This window comes from Pinus tabuliformis, chromosome 2_1 (assembly GCF_031772625.1).
Source record: "Pinus tabuliformis cultivar Carrire ecotype Pingquan chromosome 2_1, CPIR1, whole genome shotgun sequence".
Lineage (NCBI taxonomy): Eukaryota > Viridiplantae > Streptophyta > Pinopsida > Pinales > Pinaceae > Pinus > Pinus tabuliformis.
Window position 1 is genome coordinate 942,728,800 of NC_142299.1, and position 22,071 is coordinate 942,750,870.

Here is a 22,071-nt window from a genome sequence, read left to right on the forward strand (position 1 = left end):
ATACATCAAAGTCATACTACACACAACAAAACACAATATTGTCATACTACACACAACAAAACACAATATAGTCTCACTGCGCTCTAAAAGGAGTCTCTCGAAGTTATACTGCCCTGTAGAATACCCCTGTCGGGACAATAATTTTACCCTCAAATTTAAAATCATTTGCTTTTGTGATATAATTTCCTAAAAAACCGCCGTAGCCTAGGTATTTCAAATCCGAAGTGAATGTTGCGTGTTTGTGCCCATCCAGGCCTTCCTTTAAAACAAAAGCTCATCTACGGCATCCGCAACTTCCAGCCCCATATTTTAGGTGGTGATAATTTATGACAGGGTGTAACATTGCAACATAAAATTTGGAGTTTTCTAACGAGGCAGAGAAATTGTCTGGACTGCCAAAAGTGGTCGGAATCTTTTTCAAAAAATCTTGTAGCAATAGTGTTTGAATGGTGTTTTTTATTGTGGAAATGGATTCAGCGCCATCAAAAACGTCTAGGACACCTAAAATTTTGAAATTTAACAACTATAACTTAAATTTACACAAATCCTTGGCAAATTTTCTCTAAATAAACCTAAATTTCCATAACTTTCCAAGCAACTCCTTCACCTCATAAAATTTTCATTCAACACGCTTCAATCACTGATATCTCCATTATTACACTCGATATTATGACATGAATGCCGTACATAGATTAAAGTCAATAGTAATTCTAAACATACTGAAAACAACATATTTTCATTGCTCAAATAAATATATATATATATATAAAAAGAGAGTAACGGCTATGGGTATGTGTATAATGGGTGGTGGACTCTATGTGTGTATATATATAATATTACGGATAGTAGACTAAATATTTCATGAAGATATATATATATATAGGTTGGAAGAAACTGGTCCACTAAAACACATATCTCATGAGCATTATAAGAAGAAGTAACTCTTTCTCTTTTCATGGTTTTTCGTTGCCTTGCTTATAAATTTAGGGCCATATGCTAATAAAACCTATCGATGTGTCACTTTATCAATCACGATTTCCTTGTGCCCATGAGCTCTTTAAGATAGGAAACGAATGAGTGGGCGTTAGGGGTTAAATTTGACGCCCGTATGTTTATATTTAGCGTTTTTACCTGTAAAATACGTTTTAATTTCAAATCTCCACGTCATGCGTAATTGGCCATTAATTTTTAAAAACGTTGTTTTGATGGGCATGTTTAAAAATTAAAAGTTTTAAATTTTTTTTTATAAAATATATATATATATATATATATATATTTAACATTACAAGTTATGTTTGGTTAAAAAATTTAACCGTATAATCTCTGGCAACTTGCAAGTTTAGCATTTACGGACAAAGGACAGTGACCGCGGACAAAGGACAGTGACTGCGGCACAGGGCTGAGCATAAGAAGTTTCAAAGAGGACCCACTTCGGCCTCACTGTAAATGCTAGGCATTTTGTTTGCAGTTGCCTTGGCATTTGCAGTCATGCTATGGACATTCGTACAACGATATTTAAGGGGAGCAGGTCTTTATTTACCTCTTTCAGAATATAATTCGAGGCAAAGAGACCCACAAAGGAATTCATCAAAATGACAGGCGCACTGGCTTCAATAGGCGTAAACATTGCCAGTGATCTGATAGGAAGGTTGTTTATGCAAATAAAAGACACAAGCATTGTAGTGCACAAGGTGTTGTTTGCAAAGAGGAGTTTCAGAGAGTTTTCAAGCCATTTAAACGAAATAGAGCCCATTCTATTAGAGATGTGGCAGAGAAACATTCATGGGTCTTCAAACTCTCTAAGAGTTCCGCTGGAAGACCTGCAAACACAGTTGACCAATGCCTCCAAGCTCATAAACACATATACTTTAGGGAGCTGGATGTATTTGTTTCTCAAGTGCAGGATTATGCCAGATGAAATGAAGGAAATCACTCAAGGAATAGAACGGTCTTTGAATGCTCTCAGGATTGTTACTTTGGACGTTTCACTGGAGATCAAGGAGAAAATAGTTGCTATGTGTGAGACCATGAGGAACGCGGAGTTCCAGGGGGAGGTTGGAAGCGAGTCCCTTGCAAGTGAGATTGAGAGAAAAATGAAAGAGATGCACAATGACAGCCAGCAAGTGTTGCAGTTAATTGTACAGGTGGCCAACGCCATGGGTGTGCCCATAGACCAGTGCTTTCTACAGTCTGAGATTGAAGTTGTAAGAAAGAAGAAGGAAGACCTCGAGAATGAGAAACAAAGGGTCGAGGCTTACATGCTTGATCAAATATAGGAATTTCTAGGTAGGTCTTGTATTATTTCTACTCCATTCCCTTCTCCTGATTACCAGTCTGTTGCGCCTTCGCATTTCTGTTGCCCACTGGAGGACACAATAATGGAGGATCCAGTGAATTTGGAGTCGGAGATTACTTGTGAAATATCTGTCATCGAAAAGTGGTTTGAGAGTGGCAACACTACATGCCCTGTCAAGAAATGCGAGCTCACGACTAAGCATTTGACTCCTAACCGCAGTCTGAGGGAGCTCATACAGGAGTGGAAGGAGAACAATGCCAAATTCAGATTAGAAAATGCAGTAGAGACATTGGTCTCACCTAGAGGAGGCGGTGACGAAGAGATAGAGGCAGCCCTTGTAGAGCTCTGTAATTTATGCCAGGAAAGGAGCTCCTTTAGTAAGATAATTGAAGAGAAAAATTTGATCCCCAGACTATTAGCATTAACAGCGTTTCAATGGGAGTCAATTCAACTCAAAGAAATGGAATGCTTATGTTATCTTGCAAGACAGGACATCAGCAAGGTAAGAAAATTTCAGAACATTGTTAAGGCTGGTCCTGGGATTTAGCAGTTGGTTATGGTTTTCTATCGAAGTAAATCAGGTATACATAGGAGCAAGGCCTAATAAAAAATAAGAAACGCGGGCCATCAAGCTTGTCTTGGTTACTTATTCCCCATTTCCCATGATTTTTTATTTTGTCTCATCTCTGAATTGCTTACTTATTTATAAAATCATTGGAATCAAAGCTTTTTCAGCACATGGAAGACCATGCCATTTGGCTTTTCAACATTTTCTTTTCTTTGGGAAAAGAAATACCAAATTCTCTCCCCCCATTTTCAAAAGATTCAATTTATAAAACAGTAATGTCCAGTGTGGCTTTTCCCACCATGACCAAATCTTCAACCGAATTGAAAATTTCATTTTCTTTGCTTTGGGAAAAGAAATATCAAATTCTCTCCCCCCATTTTCAAAAGATTCAATTTATAAAACAGTAATGTCCAGTGTGGCTTTTCCCACCATGACCAAATCTTCAACGGAATTGAAAATTTCCGGCTTCTCTGAAGCAGCTTTGAATTCAAAGGGTGGATTCAGACCAGTGCCACTCGTAATTAAGGAAAACAGAGGTCGATTTGGTCATCCTCAGATTTTGAAACTGGTAGCCCCTGAGTCGCCCCCCACGAGGGGCGCGTTCCATTCTTTATTCATATATTTCAGTTGGCATCCACCAGGCTTTTTTACTGAAGTAAAAATAATAATAATTCTATGACATTCTCTTGGGCTGCCCAGTGCCCGCCAAGTAACAAGACCCTACATGAACACATTATTGTACGGTGAAAAGTTTATTCCAGTGAGAATTTGTAATGTGAAAAGTTTATTCCATTAAGAACCAACTGCCCTTAATAAACAATAAACAATGCACATCATTATATTTATTTATTTTTATAAATAAATGCACATCATTATATTGATTTATTTTTATAAATGTGACCAAACGTTTTATTAATATTCAAGATATGTTTTTGGTTTGAAAATTATTTCACAACTATTGTTTTTTTAATGGGATTAACATGGTAGTGACTCAAATGGAAAACATAGTATGTGTGAATGGTAGTGACTCAAATGGAAAACATAATATGTGTGAGTGAATTATTTTTGTCAAATTTGTTACAACAATATTAACATTCATTATTTTCATGTGAAAGTAATTATGAATATATATTTTTCACTTCATAATATTATTTTTTGTTGTTTCTATATATATTTCCCATCTATTTTATCACTATTTCCATTTTAAACAAAAAAAACCTCAGAACATTTAAACAATCTGGAAAATTTGCAGAAAAATTTGATCAGCAGGTCTCAAAACAAAGTGTAGCAATAAGACTTGAGCTTAATGATACAACAAAAAATGGAAAATTTGAACAATTATGAGTACAATTTAAAATTAGATAAAACTTGTACAAATAAATTTTAAGTGTCATATGATGAGCAGTTTAAAAATAAAAACCTCATAAAAAAAAATTCCTTAAAGAGTAAGGTCACCCGTCAAATTTTACCCATGATACCGACCGCGAAAGGGCTCGGAAAACAACGATTCAAACATCCTAAAAGACAAAGTTATTATATCATATAAACTCCAGAGAACACATTTTACATTTTGGCCGAGACCATTTAGCCTTCCTAGGTTTTCCTTTACACCTCCCATGCTAGAGTGTGCAGCTCGAATTTTCCAATCCAACAAACTCACCAAGGCTATCAATCCAACAAATCCACTGAGGTCACTGGTTTCCTATACAGGGATATAATTTTACAGACACATAGAACTTTATTACAACGTACACAGACACAGAGAACGTACTACAACGGTTTTCCTAAGATGCAGCACAGGAAAGTTTCTAGAGCAGGACTTCTTTGTTGAATATCCAACTAAAAGCACAGGTTCGTCCTTGTTTTGCCTTTTCTTGGGCTTGCTCTTCTACCTTTCTGATACGAGGTGCCAACTTGCATACATAATCCTGAGCCTTCCTTCCCTTACCAGAAAGACCACCTATTTCCTTCACATTCCATCTCTCAACCAAAAATTCCAAGATGTCAGCATAGTCTCCTGCTGTGTAAACTCCTAGCCTCTGAGCAACACAAGAAAAGTGGTCAAACAGATTAACATCCTGCCCATCATACATCAAATGTGCAGGCATTATAACCTTTTTGCGCATCAAATCTTCAAAAGCTAGCATTGTGGTGTCAGGATCAATCTCAAACAACTTTTCAACAATCTTTGTGTATGCTGTCTCATGGCGCTTCTCGTCTGCAGCAATAATTCCGCATATTTGGGCCAATTTCAGGTCACCGTATCCTTTAGCAAATCTTGCAGTGTTGCCATGTGATATGAATGTTGCTTTTTCTTGGAAGGAAGTGTACATGAATCCAAGATAGGGACTATTTTCTGTACCTGGATACTGAACAGTCAAAAATGCTAATGTCAAAAAAATCTCATATAGAACTAAAATACTCTACACGCAAGGCTTCCATCACGGAATTCTTGAGCTGATTGCTGGAATATTTCAGAAGGATACTGAACAGTCAAAAATGCTGATGTCAAAAAAATCTCATCTAGAACTAAAATACTCTACACGCAAGGCTTCCATCACGCATTTCTTGAGCTGATTGCTGGAATATTTCAGAATCCGAGGGACATAAGAAGATCAATTATTTAACCTAGTTTATGTCTATCAAATATCAAAATATTAGGAATTTCCACCATCAAGATAAAAATACCAGCATCCAATATGTATAATAAACCAATAAAGTGGAATCCCACATCTTGTTGCTACCAACAGTAAACGTAATAAAGTACTTTGAGAAAATGCTTGCAACGTTAAGGTACTGTACCATTCCCACCCCGATAAGATATTGTATGGTTTTTTCAATCTGTCTCATGTCCACTCGGCCAGACAAGTAAAGATATTTATGAAGAAGATCACCGTGTCTATTCTCCTCCGCCGTCCACATACGTGTCCATGTTGCCCATGAAGTGAGACTGGCACCAGTCTCGTCTCTTACACCATCATATGAGTTCATCTGACTCTGATAAATAGGCAATGCTTCTTCAGTAATCATGTCTCCCACTAGACAAACTAAATAGTCATCTGGCAATTCATGGCATCGCTCCCGCAACTCTATAAGTTGGTCAATGAACCCCTCAGAAGAAGGATCAGGCAAAAAGTCCTGTGGCTGCCAAGACTTTTCAACCGGCTTTAAATGAATCAGTATATTTTTTTCTGCCCACTCCTCCAAAGATTTAAAGATCTCAACTTTCTCAGGTGGCATGGAATGGGCCACCTGTTGGCGAGCTTCATGGGGTTGGAAATGGATTCTGATCTTTTCAACTTCCCTGAAAGATAACATCAGAAATTCATGAGATGGCACTGAAAGATAACATCAGAAATTCATGAGATGGCAAATGCATATGTAGGGAATTAAATGCAGGTGCTCTGCAAAATAACAAATGAAGTCTTAAAAGTTAAAATAGGGATCACTGGTAGACAAAATCTACTTATGACTACATTACCAAACATGTGATTAACAGGGATCTGCACTTTAATTCATGGAAATTCTGAAATTCCAGAAGTTAATTTGCTAATAAAATGTTTCTGTAACACACTTTTGACATTAAAGACAACCTGGGGGTCAAGGAAATCTTGTTCGCTGTGGCCAAATTAGAGCGGGGGGCAGACGAACGAAGCTTGGCGCCGCGGAACAATGGCGAAGGCGCAGAGAATGGTGTGCAGTTTGCAATAAAGAGAGCAGATGCCATGTCTTCTGGTGATGAGAAGAAAAACGAGTTTCTACTCGTAACTGCAAAGCAAACCGAAATATAGACAAGAGAGAAGCTCCAGTACCACTATAGACAAAAGAGAATCTCCAGACTTATTTATTGACGATTGTTGATCAATCAAATCCGAGGCGGAAGGTATCTGTCACGCGGGCATCAAATTTGTTTTATATTGGAGGATAAAATTTATTTAACTTATATTATTCATGATAGTGAATATTACTAATTTAAATACAATGAAAGAGAACAACTATACTTGTACTTGTTTAGTAAACTATGTTTTAATCTATTTGGCGTAAATTTAGGTGGGGGGAATAAAAACAGAGTTTGGACCATTTCTTGAAATGGAAATTATTACTCATTGAAAGGAAATTTATGTGATTGAGGAAATTATTAGAAATTATTAATCATTGATAAAGAAACAACTCTTAACATAATTAAAAATAAAGTTTTAAATTATAAGAAAAATAAATTTAATTAAAATCTGACAATTATATTGAAATGTTACAATTATATAATACTGTATTAGGAAAAGTTATTTGTTAAAAGAAGGAAAAACAAATATAATATTTCTTTTAAATCAAAATTAGTAAAATTAAAATTTTAAAATTTCCAGTTAAATTTAAACCAATAACTATTAAAATCTCAATAATGTTTTGTTTTTTGGTTCCCATACTTATAAGTAAGAATAACATGATGAAAGCATGTAAATGTTTATTTCTAATTCTCACATTTTAAGAAATGGTGTTTGAAATCATTTGCATTGCAATAGAGCTTAACCATAATATTGGGTAATAGGTTGTGAAAATTTTGTTCACTAAAAGTATCATATGAGATATTTTGTTAATTAAAAATGTCATCTAAAACCTAGGTTATTGTGCTAAGAGGTGCTCTACAACTCAGTATGGAGTTGTTAACTAAAAGTTCCATCTAAGAAATTTTGTAAATTAAAAATTCCATCTAAAACCTATGTCCTTGCATCAAGAAGAGATCTAGAACCCAATATGAGAAAGATGTCAAGCTTAAACATTTAACATTTTACATTTAACAAATTTAATCTAATACCACTGTGGGTCCTAATTAAAAATCGATATTGAGGTAGATGTAGAGGCATAAATGTTTAACATTTAGCATTTATATGTTGGCTCAATTAAAAAATAATCTACCTAGATCCATCTTAACCCCAAATCTATCAAGCACTAAGAGAGATCAAATCTCTTGACATACAAACCTCTTTTAAAGTGAAAATAAATTGAATCCCTCTCAGCACTTGATAGATCAAAGGTTATGATGGATCTAGGTTGGTTTTTATGTACACACATACCATATCTAGGCTGGATCCATCTCTCCCTCCCCTTTTCCTCCCTTTCTCTCTCTCTTCCCTCCCACTCTAATCTCCCCCTCACTCTTTGTCCATCTCTCCCTTGGCACCCTCTCTCTCTCTCCATATTTCCCTCTTTATGCATTTATTCTTCCCTCCATCTCTCCCCCCCTACAACTCCATTTCTCTCTTCCTCCATCTCTCCTTATCTATCTCAATTCCACTCTCTTTTCCTTCCTCTCTCTCCCTTTCTCTTCCACCTCCGCCTCTCTCTCCTCCCCATCACTCTCTCTCTTTTCCATCCAACTCTATCACTATCTCCCTCCCTATCTCCTTCTCTCTCCCCCCATTTTTCCCTCCTCCATCTTCGTGTCTCCATTTTTCTCATTCCCTTCTCTCCCTTTCTCTCTCATATTATTCTCTCTCTCTTCCCTCCTCTCCTCTCTCACTCACTCTCTATCCATATCTCCCTTGTCACTCCCTATCTCTCTCCACCTCCACATTTCTATATTTCTTTTCTTCCCTCTCTCTCCCCTTTCCAACTCCATCTCTTTCTCCCACCTTATCTCTATCTCTCTCTCAAATCTTGTCTCTTCCTTCATCTCTCTGCCTTTCTCTCCCACCTCCATCTGTCTCTCCCCCATCTCTCTCTCTATCCCGCTTTTTCTCTCACCTCCCCTTGCCTCTCCCCCATCTCTCTCTTTCCCTCTACCCTCCAAATCTATCATTATCTCCCTCCCTTTGTCTTTCCCTCTCTCCCCCTTTCTCTCCTCTCCATCTCTATGTCTCCCTCTCTCTCCTCTTTCCCTTATCATTCCCTCTCTCTACGTGTATCTATCTATGTGTGTATTCCTCCCTCCCTCTCTTTCTCCCTACAACTCCATCTCTCTCCCTCTCTCTCCCTCTCTTTCCCTCCCTCTTTCCTCCCCCTCCCATCCTCTCTCTCTTCATTTTTCTTTATCCCTCTCTCTTACACCTCCCTTTCTCTCTCCCATGCCCATCACTCTTTGTCTCTCCATCTTCTAGTGCTGACACTATCTCCTTCTCTCCCCCTCTTTGTATCTCCCACCCCCATCATTCTCTCTCTCTCCATCCTCTAACACTCTCACTATCTCCTTCTCTCTCCCCCCTCCATCCATATAATGGATAATTTTCACCCTATCTAATCATTTCTATATGTAATGTCTAAAATATTTCACATTTTACTTTTTTATCATGAAATGAGTTATGTTTTTTGTCATGTGGGCTTTATAGTCAATGGTATTGTAGAAAAACCTATTTACAAGTTAATAATATCCATGGTAAAGTGGGGTTGGATATCCATGGTTAAGAAACTTGTTATATTGAAAGTTTATTGTAAGTATTAAGTTTTTATGTGCTTATTAGTTAAATATAATTATGGTTATTGAATCATTATTAGCTTAGCATTTGCCAATATAAATTATAATGTTAAACATTGAAAAATAAATATTTATTTTTCAACATTATTAAAAAAATTCAAATATTTGATTGTGCCATAAATTCAACATCTTATTGTATCCTTTTCACAATATTATTTTTTTGAATGGAGCCTTTTCACAATATAATACCATGTGGATACTTGAGTTACATATTTTATGTCATAATTAATGGATATGGTTGCGATATCCATGCACCATTTTTAGATATTTTCGTAGTAATTCTGTATTGATAGGCTTTTCAACAAAACCATCCAAAAATAAAATACTTGAAAATAAATTATACTCAAGCAAATAACATATCTACCACCAATTAATTCTCACCATCATTTAAGCAAGTCTTTGCATAACAATAGATAGGAATAAGATAAAAATAAGATACTTAGATGAGTTACTTCCCACTATTATTTATTTTTTCTTTGGCACTTATGTAGGAGTAAAATTGTAAATGTGTAGAATTACTAGTGGTTACTACCCACCAAAATTTATGAAAGTTCTTTGCAAGCAATTTACTTATTCACTTTACATCGCAATTTATTAGATAATACTAAATAAAGACTATAGGATGATTTGTCTATCAACCATTAATTATTTAGCATTGACCAATGTAACTTATAATTATTTATGCAAATTTTGGTAGAGTACAATTTCTAACTTGATTTCGGGGCGTTAAAATGCCCTACAAAACATAATTTTGTAGTGTAAACATTTAAAAGTTGGCTCAATTAATAATAAAAAAGTTAAAAGTAACAAAAAAAAAATTCTATTTGTTTTATTATAATTTCAATTTGTATGTCAGGTTAGCCCTCCATCTCAAGTTAGAAATTATGCTCTAGGAAAAATTGCATAAATAATTACAAGTTACATTGGTCAATGGTAAAATAATAATGGTCGATCGAAAAATCATCCTATAGTCTTGCTTTAACATTAACAAATAAATTGAGATGTGAAGTGGTTAACTAAATGGCTTACTCAACCAAAAAATCCTGCATAACTTTTGGTGGGTAGTAAAAGTCTACACATTTACAACTTTGCTTCTACATAAGTGTTAAATAAAATATAAATAATTGTGGGAAGTAACTCTTGTAAGTATATTGATATGTAAGTCAATTATCCACATGGAATTATATTGTGCAAATGCTACAATAAGGCCTTATATTATGGTCTAATGAAATGTTGTTGTTGTTGTTTTTTTTTTTTCCCCCCTATAATATTGATTTTTTTTTCAAAGTTAAACATTATAATTTGCATTGGGAAATGGTAAACTAATAGTGATCAATAGACAAATTGATTGTTAGAGCTTTGCCTTGGTAGGGACTAATAATGAGAGAGGGGCCGAGGAAGGTGGTAGAGGAGAGAGGGAGGGAGATAGTGAGAGGTGGAGGGAAGAGAGAGAGTGATGGGTAGGGGGGGTAGAGAGGGAGGTGTAATTGAGAGGGAGAAAGAGGAATGAAGAGAGAGAGAGGAGGGTGGCGAAAGGAGAGAGGGAGGGAGAGAAAGATGGAGTTGGTAGGGGGAGAGCGGGGACAATGGCTAGGACACAGACATAGAGAGATAGAGGTAGAGAGAGACATAATCACAATGTAAAGATGGAGAGAGGATACGAGGGTTTATAGAGAGGAGAGGTGAGATGGAGGGAGACATAGAGATACATGAGGTAGAGAGGGAAAAATAGAGTATATAAGGAAGAGAGAGACACTGGGAGAGATGGATACAACCTAGATATAATATGTGTATATTAAAACTAGCCTTGATCCACCTTAACCCGAAATCTATCAAACTCCAAGAAGGATCAAATCTCTTTTCAGTTTAATATATGTTTTCATGATAGATATGAGATTCAGATAAATCTAGACCACTGTAGCTCAAAGATTAGGTTCAAATTCTACAACCTTCAAATTTGAAAAAAAAAAAATTAAATAATAAAAACTTAAATAATAAAATTTGACTTCAAGTTCAACTATTTGATATCTTCGAGATATTGACATGAATATAATTATAGCATTCGACCCTGGCAGTTAAGGAGCACCTTTTCGTAAATGTTTTCAGCAACACCCATCCAGGCCAGCCCATTCCGGAAGGCCGTTAATTCCCGGAAGAAGCCAACAACTTCAACGGAAACTTCTCCTAGAAAATTATGTTGATAGAAATCTCCTTTATTCAAAAGAAGCCAACAACTTCAACGGAAACTTCTCCTAGAAAATTATGTTGATAGAAATCTCCTTTGTTCAAAAGGTATTCTAATTCCTAACAAAATGGCGTTTGGCAACATGATATGTGCAAAAACAATGCCTTCTAGTATGGCCGTACGTTCTTTCAGCGGAATGGGAATTTGATAGGTAAATTGTCATTTGATTTGTTTATCACATATTTTTAAAATATTTTTTAATATATTAATATTTTTTTGAAAATGATTAAAAATAAATATGGAAGTTTTTGACCCTTATAATTTAAAATGTCATACTCTACCTCTTTTAAGGTGTCAATTTTCTTTTTTAAGTTAATGTAAATTTTATTTAATATTTTGTTGTCCAAATTATAAATTTGAAATTTTGAATTTGTTGAAATTATAATTTTTAAATAATTTTTTTTGGATAGGTAAGCACCCACAAGGAATTGAACCAGTGACCTATCACAAGGTCATAGTGCACCTATTCATCGTCAATCCAAAACCCCATGGGCTAATGTTTAAATAAATTTGAATTATATAATTTGATTTCAATAATTTATAGATTTTTTAAACATTAATATACATTAAAAAAATGGAGAATATTATCTTATAAGAAAATTATACCACTAAATTTAAAAAGAAAATTATATCACCGAATTCCAAAGAAATAAAACCAAATACAAACTTATTAAATTGATTTTCATAAGGCTAAAGGCCAAAATAAGTGTGTGAGGAAAGAATATGTATTTAAATAAGTGTGGGAAGAAAGAGTATGTATTTTTTGTTCTTCAAGAAGAGTGGAAACAAGAAAACATTTCATTTTAGAATGTAAGGTCTTTAAAGACAACACGGAAAGTTATGCATATATTCTTGCAACTAGCTCTAGGGATAATCTATTTAGCGAGGGTTTGTGAGGGTTTATTGTAAAGCTTCACAGAAAACCAGAAAAATAAGCAATCTATCCTTTAGCGAGGGTTTATTGTAAAGCTTCACAGGAAAACCAGAGAAATAAGCAATCTATCCCATAAACTATCTTTAGCCTCGTAAACATTAAAATATTAATTTTTTTTTTTTTTTTAAATCCCTAATCATAGGCTATCTTTAACCTAGTAAACATTAAAATATTAAAATATTTTTCTTTCTTTTTTTCTAACATCCATAATTAACTCATCCAAAAAACTACTCATTTTTCCTAACTAATCTTCAGTTTGATAACTCATTAATTGTGTTTTAATTCTTTTTTCCATAAAAAAAACCAAGTCAGGTGAGGAATAAGAAGAAAATAATTACTTTTCCAAAAAAGCCAATCCATATGGGAAAAAAGAAGAAAAGAAAGAAAAAAATGAATGTATTAACATGTTTATTTCATAACGAAAAATCATAACTTATGTCTTTTGCGTTTCTTATTTTACCTTTTGAAAAGAGACATGTGAAACAAGTTTTCGCCTCTTTTATAAGGTCCAAACAGAACTGAACAAACCAGCAACAGTTTACAGCCGTACTCGTGAAACTACAAAGCATGAATTTCTTTTCGGAACTCTGTTTGTTTTAATGTATTTCTATTTTATATTATATATAATATTTTTGATCTTGTGGAATGCAGATACAGATGCCTGCGATGAGAGACTAGGTTCGTTTGACTTACACAGATTCCCCAATATCATCATTTCCAACAAAATGCCAGATGCTTCCGATGAGGGACTAGGTTCGTTTGACTTAACACAGATTCCCCAATATCATCATTTCTGACAAAATGCTGGCAGGAAAAACGAGTGGAGTGCAGTGAAAGCAACTCCCTGTTTCCATCGGGTTTTGCGCGCGCCATCACGACCTGCTCCCTGCAATCGACAGTATTTAACCAATCGTCATGGAAACTCGCTGAAATAGAGCCTTCATTTGCAGCTAATTCCATTAACCAAAGAAATGGGTAATCTCTCTCTCCACTTTCAAGCCTCTTAGTTTTCTGAATCATGTCATGTGAGATTTCCACTGTTTAGTTCCTGATCGCCTCAAATTTCTATTAAAAACGTTGTCTATAAATCTTCTCTGTCTTTTTGAATTTCTAAGGCTTGGTCCAAACTTTAGCTGAATACTGTAATCTGCAATATTTACAACTCATGGCGTTGGAAACAGCTTTTCCTCATGTCGCAGAGGGCTCTCGTCAACATCCTCATGGTGTAGCGGTATCAGCAGAAAGGCTTTTAGAAGATGTATGGACTCATTTCATTGCACCACGGGCTGATCATCCAATACATGATGAGCTGCAACCAGCTGCTTGTAGTAATCATGCGAAAGGAAATTATTTCAATGTCCCAGATCAACAATATCCTGAAATATCCGTGTTGCCTATGAAGGAGAATGATTCAGAGGACATGATACTCTTTCAACTTCTCAACGAGGCCGCCGAGATTGGATACTCTGCATCTCAAGAACAGCCTCAGATGGCGATCCCTCGAGAGAGTGAATCAACAGTCTCCACCCATGTAATCTGCAACACTAAGACAACCCGGGCACAAGGTCAACCCACAGAAAGGTCGACTACAAAGCGGTACAGAGGGGTCCGCCAACGCCCGTGGGGAAAATTCGCAGCGGAAATAAGGGATTCAACGAGGCAAGGGGCCCGAGTGTGGCTGGGGACTTTCAACACAGCCGAGGAGGCTGCCATGGCTTATGATAAAGCTGCTCTTCTCATTCGCGGAAGTCGGGCCACTTTAAATTTTCCTATAGAGATCGTGACGAAAGGTTTGGCGGACACTAATTACCGGTGTTCCTCTAAACTTATATCCACTCGGCAACATCGCGCTAGAATCTCTCAGGATCATATCAAACTCAGAAAGAAAATGGAAGTGCCATCCGTTGACTCTTTAGGAATGGATTTTAACATATATATATCGCAGAAGACGACGATGGAATGACTGCCATGTCGCGGAAACGGATGAGGGAAAGTAATAGTGAACACATACAAGAGGTACGCTCGCAATTGGGAACCCCTCCAGCAGAGAAGCTGGAATTACACAATGCTGGGCTCTGCGGACTGATTAACGATGCGATGATGAGTAGTAGTGATGATAATTTATGCTTAGCCTTAGACTCTGTCGTTGTGGAGTTGCAGGACCTTGGGAATGATTACTTAGAAGAGTTGCTTCGTTCTACAACTGACTCTAATGATTTTATTCGATGTTCTTTGCCTTCTTTCGTTCACATTTTGGAAACATAAATAAATAAAACCCTTCTGCTATTTATTTGTGCATGGTACATTTGTACGGCCAAGGGCTACCAGCGCCATAGGGCATTTAATGCCCCTACGGAAGCTGGTTCACCCTACATGGCCATGGGAAGATTTGACAGCATCGGGCAGCCTCGGTTCGATGGTCAAACATTTTCCGGCTTCCAACACCTTCACGGCTCTCCTCTATTTCCCGGCAGCTTCGCATCTCTGACTCCCGCATTAATGCACATCGCTTGGAGGACACGGCAACAGTCCCTCTATTTCAATTTTCAAAGTTGAGTTTTGAGCGCCGATGCGCCTTTGTATACGATACATATACCACGAGTTACTTGAATTTTGAAAACCCTCCAAACTTTGAAATTTGAATTTCAAATCGCGCTCAAAATTTTTGAAATGTACTGACGACAGAACCATTGCTGGGTTTCCACCATGGTTTTTGTGTTACATTCGCCCAGCGCTGAGGTTTCAGGAAGTTGGTTGTGACAGTATCAAAAACATTTCTAATATTTCAGTGCAATGCCCAGGTGAGCTCTGAAGAAAGGCAGGTGAATTACAGAGAGCTTGTGAAGCTTGCCCATTTCTACTAAGTGAAGTTGCCCCTGATGAAATTGGACAGATTCATTTCCAGGGATTGTAAACCAGAACAACTGTGTTAAAGTTTTGAAGATTGATTACTTGTATGATTTGGAGAGAACGAGAGAGGCCCCTATGAATGTTATTGTTAGTGATCTCAACCATGAGTTCTATGATATAGCCTTTGAAGAGCTGCAGCGGGACCGTCCATGGATGGATCTGATCTTTCCAAATCTATTTATAAACGGTTGTGGACAAACAGTTAAGGGAAACAAATAAAAAGAAAATGACTTTAGTGTTTTCGTGACAGTGACCCGGTTTGTTCTAACTGGCGTCTCCTCTATTCTTTCGTGTTTTCCTAAACGTAAATTAGTTTGTTCTACTTAGAATCTCGAGTTTCGTCTTTGATTTAAGTTAGTTTGTTCTACTTAGAATCTCGAGTTTCGTTTTTGATTTAAGTTTCGGCATCTTGTGATATAATATAATAAGTTGGTTATTTTGGATACTGGTCTTTTCTTTGTTCTAATCTATTTATTTTATAGCGTTATTTGTCATTTGTTTTATGGGTGTTTAAGTCTATAATTATTTTATTTTAGATTCTAAGAGTTTTTATTAGGTTATTTTTAAGATTTTACTGGAAATTTGTGAAATTATTTTTATCAAATCCCAATATGTTATCGTTTAAAATGTGTTTTTATTATAATATGGATTCGGTATTTTGGAAAATTTTTGGAAAATTAGATTATAAAAAATCTATAATTTAAACTTGTAATTCTAATAAATCTTTATCTCATTCAAGACAAATTCGCTTGAAAAATATATCTGAAAAATTCCAAATTTAATGCAAATAAACTGACTTTTATTTTATTTTCCAACCAATCACTTCTATAACTAATTTATTTAATTTGTAAAATATGATTGTTTAAAATTAATTTGTAAAATATAATTATTTAAAATTTTATATAAATGTAGTGCATATGTACTTTAATTGGGATATTGTTTGCTTTGAATCAATGTATTTTCACTTCTTAATGTTTCGATTAACCACGATTATTGATATTATGTTCATAATTATTAATACTATATTTGAGTGAAAAACATTTTTGATATTAAATATCATTTTAAATTAAATTAATTTGTAATATTTAAATTAACATGTGCAAACTAGATTTATATGATTTGTATCATGAAATAAAATTATATTATAAGATGAAGAGAAGTAATTCTTCGTAGAGGAAGGATTACAATTTTTTTAAATAATAAAAAGAATTAAAGGGAAAGGCAATAAAAGGATAATGTGGAAAATGAAGTAAGTAAAAGATATATATATATATATAAATGTTATAGTAAAAATAATAACGTGAAAAATGAGCTAAGTATATATATATATATATATAAAATAAAATGTTATAAAGAAAATAATAAAATGTTATAAGGAAAATAATAAAATTTAAAAATAAATAAGATTACACATAGTAAATTAAAAATAAGCCATAAAGAGAAAAATAATAAAAAATCCACACTAAATAAAAGAGAGCTAAAGGACTTCAATGTATTCCTTTCAACTAGATGCTAAGCAATGTTTAAAAACCTATTATTGAATATTGTTTTGTTGGTTTGTGAGATTATACATTATGATATGTTATCATTGCTGGTAGTAGTGGAAATGGAAATCATTGAGTTTATGTTGCAAGTTTTTTAAATAGATGTTTATACTATGTTAAATGTTTTTAAATTATTATTACATGGATTATAATGTCACATATACATAAATTGGTTATTTTTATGTTATTTATAAATATAAATATATAAGTTTTGTAAATAAAATTACGTATAATGTTTTTTAATATTTAAATTTAAAACATAAATAAAGAGTATAAAAGTTGTAAGTATTTTATGATAAACAAATTTATAAGAAATATATGAAAATATAATAGTATATTATGATAATTAGAAAAATATAAATAATATTTACTTATTTTTATGATTTTTTATTAAGAAAAGCTCTAAATGCTAGAGCATTTGACAAAACACTTTATAGTCTTTTTAACTATTTTAATAGATTTTCAATAATAAAAACTTCATATTACAGTGGTGAATATCAATTATTTCATGGTCTTATTTAAGAAATACAATATTTTTAAGTTAAGTAATTAATCACTATTGTTTAATGGATTTATTAAAAAGGATGAGTGCACGCATTAATTGACCAACTCTTAGGTACATAAAAGTAAGGAGGTTAGGATAAGACTTCAACATCCTCTTATTTTTCAAAAGTAGCAATTTGCCCTTTGTAGGTAAGGAAATTGTTATATAGTTGTTATTGATTCCGATGTTGCATCTTTTTTATGTAGATCTTTCCACTATGTTAGTACTTTGTGGATTGTCCATTGACGTCTTTCCACTAGGCTAGTACTTTGTGGATTGTGCATTGACATAAGCAATGCTCTTTGGTATAAGATATTATTTTCAGTGGGAGCCAAATGCTACGTTTACCTTGAAGCTTTGATTTGTTGGCTTGCAACTTGTGCCTGAATCCTACTACTTTTCTCAAAGAAGACAAAAAACACTACATGTTCAAACAACTTTTATTATTATTTTTATATATTTATTACTAAGAAGTGACTTCTACTTGCATGCCAACATGTACATATTCAACTAGTTAACTCCTCAAAAACTATTAGACAATGCATAATGTATTTATATTATTATTGTAATTCTATTTAATAAGTTTTACCTGCCATGTATGGATTTTTTAATAGAAAATATGATTGTATCTATGAAAATTGATTAATTTACATAAAATATTGTATTCCCAAATAAAAATATAAAATCATCAAATTCTAAAAACTAAAAAAAAATTGGAAAATAAAACTCATTTACTTTTTATATATATATATGGAAAATTATAATTATAATTATATATATATATATATTATTATAATATTATATTTATTTTAAATAAAATATATTTATAAATATATAGAATTTTCAATCTTTTTTAAATAATAAATTTAAATTATGGAAAATTCAATATATATTTATTTTTTCTATATATTTTATTATAATAATATATTTATTTTAAATAAAATATATTTATAAATATATAGAATTTTCAATCTAATTTTCTATAATATTATATTTATTTTAAATAAAACATATTTTTAAATATATAGAATTTTCAATCTAATTTTTTAAATAATAAATTTAAATTTAAAATATATGTTAGTAACATTTTATATTTCATTTCATATATATATATATATGGATATGTAGATATAATGGATCACATATATTTAAAAGAAAATATTAATTAACAAAAAAAATTATATTGTTTCTATATGAAGAAGTATTATGATAGTTATTTGTAATTTAACTAAATTTAAATTTATTAATTTAATAATTTAATATAAGCTAGATTGTGAAACAATATATTCAAAGTTATTAATCAAATACCTTGGGCTTACCTCTCATGCACATTTGATATTCTCAATTACTAACTTTTTCTTTAATTTTCCTAATTATTAACACAAGAATGTATTTCTCTAATGAAAGGCTTACCTCTCATGCACATCTAATATTCAAAATTACCAAACATTTCTTTATTTTCCTAATTATTAACACAAGAATGTATTTGTCTAAGTTTATTGGCTAGCAAAATCAAATACACTTTAATACATTCCTAGCTACACCTTCTATATGTATGACACATGTATTACTCATCAACAACCTACATATGATACATGTATGACTTATGAACAACATAAACTCATAGGTCGTGTACATATTGGCTTCATTTAACAATGTAATACACAAGAATAATAAGTAGGATTTATGTTGCAATATGCAATCTTGTAACAAGTACTTATTGTTGAATGTTTATTTCTTGTGATATTGTATTTGAATATGGATTTTATTGCACCTTTAACTTGTATTAAAAGAAAACATTCATTTGTAACACCATAGTTTTTATCTCCATGAAATTGTAATGTAATTTTGCATATGTGATTAAGGCTATGAGTCAAGTAGTATGGATGAAGACCATAATATGTAAATTGCACATTAGAATTACTAATCATAATACATTGTCAGCTAAGATATGATTTGTATGATAATGTTGGGGGGTTATGATTCCACAAGAGAAGAAGATAAAGGGGTTGTCAAAGGGGGTTTTACATGCCTAATAATCCAAGGTCACCTTTCTAATTTTTTTTGTAATGAAACTTCTATTTCTCTTTTTTATTATTCAAAACCAAATCATTGTATACATGTACGAGGTTGGTGGGAAACACATCTCACCTATTCTTGATACTATTAGATAAGTAAAATCACTTTTTGGAGAATTCAAAGAGTCAAAGTTCCTTGAGTAACAATTTAACCACTGGAAGGTAGATCCTATAGGAATTATGAATAGGCAAGAGAGTCAAGAAGTTTACTAGAGTAGGGTACCGTCTTTGATGTAGCTAATTATGCCTTTTGGAAAGTAAGAATAAAGGCAATCTTATGTCCCTCGGGATAGATGTTTGAACCTCAGTACTAGTAAATTACAATGTCCCAGATATTCCCCCCCCATAGATGAATATGGCAAGAAACTATATCTAAGCAATGGTAAATCCAAGCATGCCATTCTTGCTAGGCTCAATTAGTCAGAACTTGTGAAGGTTATGCACTGTAAGTTTGCTTATGAGATGTGGGAGAAGCTTAACCAGTGTCATGAAGGAGATGAAAAAGTGAAGCAAGCAAAACTTTAGACTTTCAGAATGAGGTTGAAAGCTTGAAGATGTCTGAGAATGAAAGCATAGTTGAGTACTTCCTCAAAGTTGAAGAAGTAGTTAATATGATTAGAGGACTTGGTGATGAAGTCAAGGAAGAGTTGATCATTCAAAAAGTATTAAGATCTCTACCTTCAACTGACTCTATTAATTGTTAAAGGTTAATTAACTAAGTACAACTGAAAATAACTTAGCTATATTGCTAAAATTTAGTAGTCAACTCATGCATCACTCAAATCCAAGCCTATAACTTGAATTTACTGAGCTAACTGAATGACAAGAACCATGTCAACTAGTTAACCGCCTCCAGGTTGTCCTACTGATGTGGAAATTCAATTTGACTAAGGATAAAGTCAAATTGAGCCTTTATTGCTACACTTTCTAATAGGGACAAAGCAAGGAGATCCAGCCTCAAGCTAACCATCCCAAGTCACAGAAAAAATAAGGGTAATGGGAAGTAAAAAAAATACATTGGAAAGTGGTGTAAGTTCCATAAAATCCCCTTGCATAACACTCATGAATGTTGCTCAGAACAATCATTGTTGGTGAACCTTAAAGAAAAGGAATAGGCTTTGGTTCTTATTATAATTTAGAATAGGATATTGGAAAGTGGTCCATTGATGTATAACCCAATACAACCATCTCAACCATGAATATATAGCTAAAAGAGCCAGAGAAGCATGAAGAGGGGGGAAACTCTTCTATTTTGATGTGGGTAGGGGACCCCACTACATTTCATCATTGACAGTGGAAGATAAAAGAACCTAATCTCAATTGAGTTAATCAATATATTGAAGTTTTCAATAGTGCCACATCCCTACCAATACACTAGTTGTTGGTTGAGCCATGGATGATACATTTTCATTAGCGAACAATGGCACATGCCCTATGGCATTAAGCCCTTCAAAGATGAGGTATTGTGTGATGTTTCCCCACTCAAAGTTTTTGATGTTCTTTTAGGACAATCGTATATGCGGAAATTGACATATTGCCCGAGTCTCATCCTTCTAGTGCCATTGTTACTTTAGCCTTGGTCTCATCCTCTAGTGTCATTGTTACTCATTGAGTCTCATCCTCTTGAGTCTCATAACTCCAACACGTTTCTTTTAAATAGAATATGTTGTAGCTCATAGCTTCAATAGGTTTTTGATTAAGTAGCTCTAGCTCTTATTCATTGATTTGTAACGTCAAAGAGATATCCACAATATCTTCCTCCTTGAGTTCTCCTTGTACTAAATTGTCTAGAGTTATTTGATTTGAGGTATTTGAGTTGACATTCTTGCTTAGAGGAACACCCAAATTCCTTAACATGGTGCACTTTGTCTCTAGGTTACTTGTCTTGGACCTTCACTTAAAAAGTGCAAATAGTAGACTTGTTATTATTGATCATCTTCACTTGTGCTTGCAATTTTTTGGAGATTTTTTGTTTATCTTGATATTCGATAAATTCAACTATGAAATCAAACAAAATTTAAGATAAAGAAACTTGAAACAAGCAAAAAAAGTCTATTAAAAACCAAAATTATCCCATGGAGTAGCAAAGCACCAAAACTAGAGACCATTATAACCAATTTCCATACCAAAGCTCAAGGACTTGTTAAGTGTTGCATCTAACAAGATGATAGGGAATGTATGGGTGTGTCGGGGAGAGAAAGGGATACACACAAAGGGACTCAAATCTAGAGTAAATAAAAAAACAAACACATAGGGTCGAAATAAAATCAAATTAGAAAGAATCCAAGGAGCTTGAATAAGCCAGCCTAGGTTTAAAGGCTCTCCACAAAATGATTATTGTAGAGTCTCAAAGTTTAACAACAAGAATTTGGGAACCCATGAAAAGTATATGTAACTACTTCAATATAATTTTAATAAACCAAGACTAAAAAATGTTGATTTTAAGTGTTTATTAAATTTGATTATGACTACTTAGTATAGTGACA

The 22,071-nt window shown here is 33.6% G+C and overlaps 1 protein-coding gene and 1 pseudogene across 1 annotated transcript; one reads left to right on the forward strand and one right to left on the reverse strand.

Moving 5' to 3' along the window:
• Nucleotides 1-1,592: 1,592 nt before the first annotated feature.
• LOC149203744 (U-box domain-containing protein 13-like) lies at nt 1,593-2,843 on the forward strand (annotated as a pseudogene).
• A 1,509-nt stretch (nt 2,844-4,352) lies between these two features.
• On the reverse strand, nt 4,353-6,627 carry LOC149203745 (palmitoyl-[acyl-carrier-protein] 4-desaturase 3, chloroplastic-like). The gene is made up of 3 exons (XM_089400238.1): nt 6,458-6,627; nt 5,667-6,168; nt 4,353-5,233 (listed from the first exon to the last, which is right to left on the reverse strand). The coding sequence occupies exons 1-3, from the start codon at nt 6,589-6,591 to the stop codon at nt 4,673-4,675; spliced, it is 1,197 nt and encodes a 398-aa protein (XP_089256364.1). The 5' UTR covers nt 6,592-6,627; the 3' UTR covers nt 4,353-4,672.
• Between the last annotated feature and the right edge of the window lie 15,444 nt (nt 6,628-22,071).

Bases quoted from the DNA above. Each gene is read 5' to 3' on its own strand.
- LOC149203745 (XM_089400238.1), bottom strand. From the start codon at position 6,591: ATGGCATCTGCTCTCTTTATTGCAAACTGCACACCATTCTCTGCGCCT. The intron at 6,169-6,457 runs GTTGTCTTTAAT...GTTATCTTTCAG, and splicing joins AAGATTTCCTTGACCCCCAG to GGAAGTTGAAAAGATCAGAA. The intron at 5,234-5,666 runs GTACAGTACCTT...TTGACTGTTCAG, and splicing joins ATCTTATCGGGGTGGGAATG to TATCCAGGTACAGAAAATAG.